Source organism: Falco cherrug, chromosome 5, assembly GCF_023634085.1.
Source record: "Falco cherrug isolate bFalChe1 chromosome 5, bFalChe1.pri, whole genome shotgun sequence".
Taxonomy (NCBI): Eukaryota; Metazoa; Chordata; class Aves; order Falconiformes; family Falconidae; genus Falco; species Falco cherrug.
The window spans coordinates 61,608,853-61,620,843 of NC_073701.1; the positions used below are offsets into that span (position 1 = coordinate 61,608,853).

Genomic DNA, 11,991 nt, shown 5'->3' on the forward strand with positions numbered 1-11,991 from the left:
AACTGCACAATAAAAAAAGGTAAAGGGACAGCTAAATAGAAACAGGTTTTTCCTCCCAGTGACATAAATACCTTCTCCTGCATGCTGCCCTCCATGAAAATGGAGGAGTTACACCTGACATGCCATTATTACCAAAGAGACAAAAGTAACCTACCACACCCATAAACTGAGTATCTGACCCTAAATATTCTTCCCCAATTAATGTTAGTCAGCTAGCCACAGTTACCACTATACAAAGCTCAGTCTCCTCTGTGGGGAGAAAAAGGAAAAAATGCCTACTGTGCATTTAGCTTTTTTATAGTAACCTCTTAAGACAGCATTGTCTTTACCATTGCTTAAACAACAGAACAGCACACAGATTCAAAACTCAGCCTTATGAAATTAGATTATTTTTCTCAGCCTTATGAAATTAGATTATTTTTGCTCTTCATTAGGGCAAAGCTAGCTCATTAGCAAGGAATTAGTTAGGAATTACTAGTTTTAATTGAAAGACAACTACATACAGAGGTCAGCACTAGGATTATCTAATTCAAGAACAATTCTCTATAGAGGAACTCGCATTCTGCTTTCAGAAAAAGCAAGCAATACCTCTTCTAAACAAGAATTCCTATATACAAACAGCCAGAGGTTGCCCGTGTGTCCACACTTCACATTAGTATCTACAGTAGCATCCAGTACAGGTATATGTTGCTAAAGCAGAAGTTTCTCAAGACAGCCTCTTCCCTGATCCCAACTGCAGCTCCTCCAACTTACTGTTTTATTTTCTCAAGCTATTACAATTTAGATTTACACACACACACCAGTTTTAAATTCATTACATTTATAGCTGGAGCTATTTGCATACAAAAATGAAATGCAGCAAATGCAACAATTTCTAGTACTATTTCTTTGCAGCAGTCAAATCTTTTAACAAACAGTAGAGAAGGCATTCTAAAAATCGAAACACCACTTAAGCTTGCAAACACAGAGCTGTAATTACAATCAACACTTTTTATATTATGGAGTACAGCATTCTCTTCAATTGCTGAGAAAACAATTGGAAAAGAGCTCCCCCATTCCCACATCTTCTTACATACATCAGCGACTGAAGGAACGCTTTAAAAAACATGCAGTGGATCTTCCGGCATCCACATTAAGTTGTTCTGTGTTTTCCTTTGAAACTGTAGTTTAAGTCACTTGTTATACTTACCTACAGCTATAGGTAAAATCTGTTTATACAATAACTTCATGAGCTTTCTCTGAAGTCACATTTGACAGATCAGGCCAAAGTCAGGTAGACTGTGAATAAGATGTGACACTGCAAATTGCAGGTAAAAATATGAACAAAATATTTCATATAAAACCAAGTTTGAGAGGCAATCACATACTTGTCAGTGGCCTTCAGTATTTTACAAGTATATTAGAAGTGTTAAGCACAAGAGCCACTAGATCTGTTAAGCTACTTCTTTACAAAGATGGGGAAAGTTGTTTCTCTTCCTAAGCATGCAAGTACCCAATAAGCACTGTGACATACAAGTATTAGCATTCAATACCACTACTACACACATAAAAGCGTAGCTATAGAGAGACAAACATGCCAAGCCTTTGACTAGGCAGCCTGCAAAAGCAAGTAGAAAATGAGTGACCAGGGAAAGCCACATCCAGAGAGATGCACAGAGAAAAACACACTGATAGCCACAGTGTTAGCACAACCTACCCTCTCTGCTCTGCTATACTCTGAAGCCAAGAAACTGACATTACACAAAAATTCTTCATACAAGTAAACTTTTGTTTTCCACTGAGTAGGACAAAGTGCGGGGTCCTCCTGAAAAAAATCTTTATCATTAGGACCTAAAATAATGCAAGTTGCAGTAGCTGAACAAAATAAGTGGTAATAAATTTTGCTGAACTTCACACTTTCTAAAAACACTGTTTTATATGACGACACAAATCAGATTATTAATTAACAATAGAAGTCCAAACTTGGCCCACAGGCACAATGCTTCACCCCAATATTCCCTTTTCACGTTGATTAAAAGCTAAGGGAATTCATTTCTGCCTAAGTCTGCAGCAAGTTCAGCACATAAAGCACCAGGCTGGATTGATTTGAAAACAATTCCACAGTAAAACAAGTTTAAGAGTTGTTGCCTTTCTGTAACTAGATAAAAAAAAATAACTTAATGCTGCAACTACAATAAGAAGGGTTACCTATATTTTACAGAATACAGGGAAGGTAGTCAAAATTAAGACTGATCGAGCAGACAACATGGATTGGTTCATCTCTGGGATGGGGGGGGAGACTTTCAGAAAACTCTCATTGATTTCATTAAGATTATTCACTTAATTAAGCCTACTCATTCAAGTGTAATTGCATATGTTCATGAACACACTGAGAACAACAAGACTTTTGTTAAAACATGGGATGACATGCTTTGCAACTTAAAAATAACAAATTTTCCACTTCAGTAACAGAAGCATAGATTTTCAATCAAGAATGCTAAAGCAAACTTCAGGACATGAAGTAAGCCAAAAGCTTCAGAGCCAGAACTCTGAGATGGTATTTTGGTTTCAAAAGGGGCCCACAAGGATCCTGGATTTGACAAGAGTAATGCAGCTTCTTGAAGTTAAGTGTTCAAGTTAAGAAAGCTTCATCCGAGTTAAGTGTTTCAGAAGGTAGCATTGACCACACATATACACATCAGAGTACACACCTGTCAGCTGTGTTCGCCTTTGTTACCAGATGAAGATACTGTTATTTTGTGTTAAACAAATCCTCAATTCAAGTGTGAAATTTTAGGAAAAATAGGTAAGTTTAGTTCTGCTTCAAACCTATAGGATAAACAGGTTTCACACTGCGAACATTCGTATTAGTCATTCTGTGAAAGAACAAAAAAAACAACAGGAAAATGAAATTCATATGAGAAGTGGCATACATGTATTTCAGATCCATAACACAAGGCCAAGACTTGCATGTAATCTCCTGATGTACAAGAAACCTCAAATACGCATATAGAAGCCACTTTGGTTACTCTTCTAGCTTCACTATGAAAATGATAAAACAGCAACAGCAAAACTAAATAAATAATCAACCCAGAACTAAAACTTGCATAGTAACCACCACTGGCTGGCTAGCTGATGACAAAAACAATCTCTCATAGTTTGAACTCAAGACCCTTAACTACACTCGTAACATGGAAAAATAAATCAAATTATATTTCATACTAATTGAAAAAAAAGTAAAAAAAATAAATCAGCGAAACTTGGCCACTGACAGAATGTTTTAGATCTGGAGCAGTTTCCAATAACCACAGTTTACAGATATTTTAGTATGAAAATAGATTGCTATGTGCTAGTTATAGACAAAATGGAAAACAAAAGTATTCAGAAGTTACATTAATATAGAAACTATTTACTTGCAGCCTTGAAAACAAACCTGCTTCTGTGAATAGGTCTAAAATGAGGCTGCATTTGCCAGTCAAGATTTTTTCAGGGGTTTCACCATCTCCTTAAAACCAACTCAACTCTGTTTAACTGATCTTTAGAAGCCATTAGTATAAGAAATAGATTGCTAATGGGATAAAGTGCTAACACCACTCAGGCACAAATGGAAACAGTCTTACTCAAAAGCCTCATCATATTGCTCTAATTTTGGGTTTGTGAATGAGTCAAAGATTCAGTGTTTCCAGGATAATCACAGTGGCTGATTCAGCATTCTCAAAAAACAATTGCGACAGAAAAGCTGGGTACCAGGTCTAGTCAGAACATTTAAAAAATAATATCCCGAAATGCTTCCCCCCTACCCTCAAGTACCCTGATAATCTTCTGCCTTCTTGTTCTATCCTTACAGTCTTGAAATTACTAGAAAGGAAACAGCTGAGGAATGCTGCCACTCTTATGCCATGCTTTCCATTGACTGTCATTTCAGGAATGCATATAGGAAAGTACAAGAGCTTGGAATGTCTCCACCCATCCAGCAGCACCAGAAGCTGTCCAGTTTACCAAAAGCTCCACTGCCTTGCAGCTGCATTCCAGTTTGCGTTTTTACAGTTGTCCAGACCAATGAAGAAATATGTCATTAAGCACCAATAAAACATGTTTTAGGTAAATGTCCTCATACGCTGCATGTCCTACATGCATGTACTCAATATTGATACTACAGTTTGACAGTAACAAGGCTTAAATCACAATTTCTTTGTTGCACGAGTCCCAGGAGGGTACACTTATGCTACAGTTGTCCAAAAGTACTACCACATCCCTTTTACAGTATATTAGTTTGACTAAGTCTAACCTGTATGAATATATTCTTGGATAAAATTTAAGTATTTGCTAGAACACATGCATGTTCCTCAATTCTACATCCTGTCAGCCCAGCCTCACGAGTCAAATACACAGAAAAAGGCAACCAATTTGCAATCCTCTCAAAAACTGACAGCCCAGCAATAAATGTTTTACTAGCCCAAGAAACAACTTTGAAAGAGACAGCAAGCGAGAGTACAAGCAAAGGGATAAACAAGTAAAGAACTGGCCAAGAGCCTGTCAAACCATCTGTTCCAACTAAAATTTAGCATACAACCTTAAGTGTGGAATACCGATCCTCAGTTAGAAAACCCAAGCTGTATCTCTACTAATGATTTATACTAACTGCTTCTCTCCTAGCCCCGGATTTAGCCAACAAACAGAAATTTGGTAAAAAAAAATAACGTGCATGCTACCACAATGCCAAGATCAAAAAGGTCTCAAATCAAGCATGTTCTCATCCATCTGATTCATACATACAAGAGCACATCTCATCTACTCTCACAAGGTGCTTTTGATGATTTATCATGAAAAAGTGTTCTAAGAATGCCAAGAATACACTGAAAACGATAGATAAAGCGTTACTGTAAAAGCAAAATTAATGATACAGTGCAATTCATAGCTACAGACCAGGAGAAATTGTCCCCAAATATTAGCTTCAGTAAATACTGAAGTAGGACTAAAGTCCTACCACTTGAATTCATCCTTACATTGAATGCAGAACTCTTCCTCCATGACTAGGTTAAGTTTGGGTCAGTTACACCAACATGGAAGCTTGGCTTTAAATACTTAAAATAATTACTATATGCTAGAATAACCCATGTGAATTCTATCTGTGCACAAGAAATATCTACAGCAATAAAACTGCTATGCAATCAAACATAGAAATCCAAGGTTCAAACTTGAAAGACCATGAAGAAAAGAGACGCTTAAGAGATAAATGTAAAAAGGTGAAAGCATTGTTTCTTTTATAAAACACCAAGCAGAACACAATTCTTTTGAATGCAGCATTTAAATTTCAACTATTATATTTAAAGTATATTATGAAAATATCACTTTTTTCCTCTACTTGCCTCCATTTCAGAAGGTAAAAAAAAAATATCTTAGATGACAAGATCAGTAGGAAGTTAACAAGTACTTATTGTAGAATTTGAACCTAACTACTGTAACTATGGAAAGATCTATGGCCCACACAAGAACCAACTCCTATTACAAAGAGGATTTTAAACAAATACGCCTCTGTAGTCTAATCACTGAGTGAAGTCAACATTATGCTTATTGCACGACTCATTTTCTCTGTGCTTTGTTGTACAGATAGAGAATTAAAAAAAAAATACACATACTCAGGATAACATAATACAAGCTGAGCAAATGACTCCAAAATTCTCAGCTGTATATCATCTACAGCAAGAGCCCGTGGAGGTTCAGTAGGTTGGAGGCATTTGTTTCTCCCTCCAGTGAGATTTAGGCATCCAGTCTGTTAACTGTGTATAAGCCTTTCTGTACAAAAGGAAGTTCTCTTACTTGACAGTCTTGAAAAATTAACAAGTTTATCACACACACCAGTATTTTCAGTCTCCAAAAGAGGCTGCGCAGAAGTCATAGCTAGCAGGTTACTAAGATAGCTTTTAGCTGTTTCCACACCTTCCTTACCCTTGGTTACTGCGTGCTGCTGCTATGATGCAGACACCCTAGAGATTTAAGACTGTGGCAACCTGTTCTTTGCTCTTATGACTTGACATGCTCTGCATGCTATGGCCCCAGCTCAAATACATGACCTGTGTTATCATTAGTCAAAAAGGATCCCGACAGTGAAACCTTAATGCCCTCTATCAAGTTTAAGGCAAAGGGATCCAGTGCTGGTAGATTTGATGTCCCTTTTTCATCACTCCTTGCCATCTGAAGGGATGTTGCAACAAGGATGACAGCTAATGCCAACCCTACCTAATGCTACCAGGAGTCCCGACAGAGTTCTTCACATAAACCATCGCAGAAACTCCTGCAAAGGAAGGTACTTCTTATCCAAGACATAAATCCCACAGAACCCACAGACAATACTAAGACAGCAATAATTGTCCATAATCGGTTAGAAAGAGTAAGTGTTCAGTGAAACATACTTGTGAAGAGCTTCTCAGCATCTTGATTACTACTGAGGGATCAACGCAGCAGTCCTACAGCAGTGGCATCAAATCAGAATTTCTATTTAACCCTGCATACTGCTGTGCCGACAAACTAATATGAAAGTAATATCAGTAAAACAGTCTCACCTTCATATTCAATTTAGTAATTTAGATTTGCAGAAAAACAGATATTTGCAACAGAGGACAGCCTTTGGGGAACTTTGCTTAATTAAACTGTAATTGCCCTGGACAAAAAAAAAAAAAAAAAAAAAGGGTACATAAAACGTTCATTAAGGATTAGGAGCTTCTCTTGCTGTTCAGCCTTCACAAATGACAACAGCTATAGTACTCAATGATCCCCGCCCCCATGCACAAACAGTAGAGATAATTTCCCTTATTTACCTCCAAATCAGTACCCTCCCCAGGAAGAAGTAAGATCATGACAGCAGGACATGCTCCTTTCATGCCATGTAGCAGAACCAGACTGCAGCACCCACCTTCCTCACCCAGAGAGAATGAGGCCAAAAACCAGGTTACCACCTCCCCAGTCTGAGCAGCCTCAAAGAAAAAGGACAGCCAAAAAGCAGGCTACATAAATTGTCATACCTAACCACAGCCTAATCTCAGCTGCCGCCTTTATCAGGAGCATGCAGGTACTCCACAGCACACACATTGTGCTCCCAGAGGAGCAGTGTGCACAGGAAATCCAGCCTTCCAGGAAACTGGTCACATCATGGTCCCTCCCCAGCACATACAGCCTTCCCATGGTGCTGCCCAGAAAGGGTGGGCTCCTCTTTCCTGTACAAAGCTCTACGCACATTTTAGACAAACTGCTTTCAGTCACTTAAGCAATAAATTCTAATCACAGTTAGTGAACCAAGTGCACTTTAATGGAAGGCAAGGAAAGAGAGGAGGAGTCTCCAAACTCTGAGGAAGATAGGTGCTAAGCTTTCAGAATGACAGAATTGAATCCCACTCTAAATAAGTAAGTTTGCCCTAGAAGGGACCAGGTTTTACTGAAAACAGTATATAGTCTTTTGTTAAGATCATTTCAGAATACACCACTTCCCCACCCCAAACTGTTAATTTGGGAGGTCACAGCTCACTTTTGGACTTTTTTGCTCTCAAGTGCTCCTTACATTCAATTGTTAAGGTATATTAGAAAAGCTGCACTATCTCTAAGTTAGATCTCATCCTGCATGAGAACTGCCTGAGAAGGCAATATTTAAAAGCAATCAGCTTCATCCCCCACTAAATTAAATCAGACCTTAATTTTACAATCAAATGCCTGTTCCACACACAAACTACATACATCATGCAGGATACTGCAGCAGAATACACACTACCCTGCCACAACATCCTACACTGCATATACCTCCCACAGACAGAAGAGTGCTATACACAGTTTTGTACTTTGTGCTGTACTACAACAACAAGTTCTTAAAGGGAATGACATTTGAACCCAGCATTATTTATAATGGGAATAATAATCATCATCCAACAACAATTTTCTTCTCCTCTTCTGCAAGACTGTTTTATTCAATCGACATGTCCTCAGATACGATGCACGCAAGTCCACTCATTCATGCACATGCAAATATAGATCAAAATCACTCACTGGCAGCATCAAGAGATGAAGAAAGTACCTACGTATATACTCTCCCCCTTCCTCCTCTGAGCTACCAAGCCAATTGTAATTTTTTCTTTCCCATATGCATTGAGAGAAACAATTTTATTTAAAGATTTCTGATGGGCTGTGGAAGAAAAAACACAGCTTAAACTCTTCCTAGAACTAGCAGGAAAAACAAGGCCCGAGTAGTGTATTTAATTATATTGCTATTTTGAATGCACACATTTGTTCTCAATAACGACAAAAAAGTTAGACGCAACCCAAAAAAGGTAGTCACTTTTGCTGAAATAATTTATTCCTGTGAAGCAGTAGAGTCCACATGGGATACCACAGAAAGCATTAAAAAAAATTAAACCACCACAAAGCAACAGCAAACTATGGTGGTCTTAAACATAACAACATGGACTTTGACACAATTAACATGTCAGTAAAAACTCTGTCAGGAAGAAGGATAATTTTTTATAAAGAGTTTCCTTTGGGAACAGATAGAGCTTTGTTCCACGTTACAGCCAAATCTGATTAAATAAATTCAGGTTATAGACTGCATCATGTATGATTTGCACCTTTTATATGGCATTAGAGATAAATAAGATTTATTGATAATAATGAAGGGAAACCATTCAAGAGTTGGTCATGGGCAGGGTTGTATTAGGCCTTTTTTTATAGCAGCAGGCAACTATTTACTGGACTGCCTTAAGAGGACTGTAACTTCACAATTTTTCCTTCTTCTTTGCTTTTAATATCCTAAAACCAAAGAAGGCTCTTTGGTTATCACTAGAGGAGGGGAGGGGGCGAGGAGAAGACTGAGCAAGAGCTTCAAATATTCACTGTATATAGTATCAAAGACATTTTGAAAACACCATCTGGACTTCATGAAGAGAGATAATACCATTCATCTCTTATTCTAACAAGAGAGTTAAGCCAAACGTCATCCCTTCCTACCAGTTACTGGAGTACAGTAACTTGTTGACCCAACGATCTAACCAGTTAAGGTATGACTTCTAACGCAGAGCTCCCTGGAAGCACAAAGCAATCGTAATTTGATTAGAGAAGGATAAATACATAAAACCTCACTATAAAGTGACAGGCTAGCCTGAAGTCAGGTAACCATGCTGCAGTAACATGCCGACAGGCTTAACCACAACACACATTAATTCTTCCAGTTCAGTTCACAACTGAAAGTAAACCAATACCCTTCACAAGGGAGCAAGTGACAACTTATAGACAGGAAGAAGGGCAAAGCGCAGTAGAGTTTTTTATTTTACGTTCAGAAGGGAATTCTATCCAGTGCTATGGGGCAACTTAGGTATTTGTAGAGTCTCACATCCTTGAAAAAATGATACGAGATGGGTAAAATACATTTAACAAAAACGAGGTGGTGAAACTGAGAAGAGCACTGTATAACAACAAATTCCTATTTACCTCACCTACCCATTCTGGGAAGACTTCTACTTGATCGACCTACACCTCCTAATAATTAAGAAATCTAATATTTAAGTACTGAACAACTTCTGAAGTTACAAATAAGAATCCAGCCTTCAGAGATCATTTTTTGCTTTTTCAGTATCCAGTGAATCCAATATTGTGTGAAAGCTTTTGGCCTTCTACAGAAACAAAAACTATTCAGGCAAACCCGCATTATCTCCGGATTGCCACAGCCTTTCCTTATTTGGCTAACGTTTTGAGATTCCAATCAGACTGCTATGAAGTTCAACATGCACAAAGCATCCATTTTGAGGAAACTTCACAGCCAGTTTCCCTTCCATTCCCCCCCTGCCCCAAGTGAAAGTTATCTCCCTCAGCACCAACCCCCCTCCCACATACCGACACCAGAACAAAGCAATATGGATTCGGGTATTTTTTACTGCTTTCCAACGCACGGAAGAAAAATGTTAAGAGCCCTGCTCCCCTTAAAGTTCATCTTTCACACTGCGGCAGAAGCCATCAGTAAAGAAAGCCAGCGGCCTGTTATTGATACGCGTTTCTATATTAGGAACAAAACACTGGTTTCCCTTAGAAACCGGAGAGAAATAGATGATCCGGCTCTCCACACGCCCGCCCGCACACACGAGCGTGGTTTAGTCGGCTCAGCGGCTGCGGAGACCGGGGAAGCAGGGAATTGCCACCGGGATCCCGGGCATGAGGCAGCCGGGGGACGCGCCGCCGAGGCCAGCCCACACCCCTCAGCTGCCGGCCCCCAACCCTCCGCCGGGGGGCACCTGTCCCCGGCCCCCCGACAGCACAGCGGGCCCGTTCTCCCCGTCCCTCCCGAGGGAGGCGCTGCGGACAGGGGAAGCGAGGCGAGCGGGGAAAGCGAAAGAGGGTCACCGGCACCTCCTCCCCGCCGAAGGAGAGGCCCAACCGCCCCCTTCCGACGCCCGGCCTGCGGGGAGGGGGCGCAGCCCACCGCCCCTCCAGCCCAGCCGGCCCGGGCCGCTCCCCTGCGGCCCCCTCCGGCCGGCCGGCCGCCCCGGAGCCTGACCCCGGTCGCCACCGCCTCCCGCCCCGCGCTCCCGGCCCCTCCCCGCCCCGACACCCCCCAGCGGAGGGGAGAGCAGCCGCCTCCGGCCCCTTCCTCCTCCACCTCCTCCCGGCGGGACACCTCGCCGGCCGGCCTCGCCCCCCCCTCCCCTGCCTGCCCAAACCCCGGTCCCGCCGCCGAGCTCGGCCAGGCCCCCCCAGCGGGCGGGAGCGGCTCCGCACCGACCTGGTGGAGCGCGGTGAGCCCGTCCACATTGGCGTAGTTGATGTCGGCGCCCCGCTCCAGCAGCCGCAGCACCTCCTCGGTGTCCCCGCTGGAGCAGGCGGCCAGGAAGACGGCGCCGTCGTCGAACTTCACCTTGGTCTTTTTGCGCTTGACTACGGGCGGCTCCAGGTCGGTCTCGGAGCCGATCCAGCGCTTCAGCTGCTCGTTCCGCTTCTGCTTGGCGTCCGCCATCTTCATACCCCGCTCCTGCCTGGCCCCCTTAGCTAACGCCGCACCGAGGATAGACTATATACCGCCAGTATCCCACAGCGCACCGCGGCCCGCACTCGCCCTCGCTCGCTCACCCACCCAGATGGAGGGCGCAGGGCGGGAGGGAACTGGGGGGCGGGGCGGCGGCGGCCTCGTTAGCATAACCCCGCGAGATTGCCGGGAGGCGGGGCGGGAGGCGCGGAGGGGGATCGCTGGGGAGGCGGGGCTGGCGCTACTGGGGCGGCGGCAGCCGTGGGCCGCCCGTGTTGTGGCTGGGGCGCGGCCGGCTCGGTTAGCTCATCCCGGGTCTGTGAGTTCAAGAGTTCAGCCTAAGGGTCACCGGCTTCCCCAGCCCCGCCGGGGCGGAAATCCCTGCGGTCGCAGGGGCAGAGCCGGACCCAGAGGCGTCCGACGGCGCGGCCCCGCACGGCGCCCGCTGCCTGCCCGGGCCTCGCCTCGGGGGGGGGGCGGGGCATCGGCCTGTCCCGCTGCAGCCTGGGTGCGCTGGCGAGGCCGACAGGTACACGTAGAAAGCGGTGAGGGCCTTGCTAGTGAAAGGGCCGTCACCGGAGGGTGACCAAGGATGTACTTCTCCAAAGCGAAGTGTGTGGGGAGAGGGAGCGGTATGGTTTCTTGGGGTGTCTGGTGCTGGCCTTAAACCCGAAAACCGAAGCCAGGCTTTAGGCATGCAGGTCTGTCCTGGTTTCAGCACTTAAACCACGATCCCAGGGGCTTCAGCGGCTGGAAGGATGCTGCTCCTCCACCTCTGCGGGGCAACTGAGTCAAAGGTGCTGCCTGACCCTGCCAGCCACCATGCAACACCACATGCAACACCACCAGCGCTTCTGCCTGCGTTGGCAAATGGGGCAAATGCAGCCCCTTGGAGGAAAAAGGGTGATTTACTGAGGATCCTTGGTTTTGGGAGGCGAGACGTGTCTGCGTCAGGGCAGCTTGCTGTATAAAAGCACCATCTCCCATTTGTCCTGACACTTCGGCATGGCAGTGGACAA

At 43.5% G+C, this 11,991-nt stretch overlaps 1 protein-coding gene across 4 annotated transcripts in view; it reads right to left on the reverse strand.

Moving 5' to 3' along the window:
• Positions 1–11,152, reverse strand: part of PPP1R12A (protein phosphatase 1 regulatory subunit 12A) — a 121,966-nt gene extending 110,814 nt beyond the window's left edge. For all 4 annotated transcript variants that reach the window (XM_055712123.1, XM_055712122.1, XM_055712121.1 and 1 more), the window contains exon 1: positions 10,733–11,152. In XM_055712123.1, the coding sequence (XP_055568098.1) occupies positions 10,733–10,761 (29 nt within the window). In that variant the 5' untranslated portion in view covers positions 10,762–11,152. The remainder of the gene's footprint in view (positions 1–10,732) is intronic.
• Between the last annotated feature and the right edge of the window lie 839 nt (positions 11,153–11,991).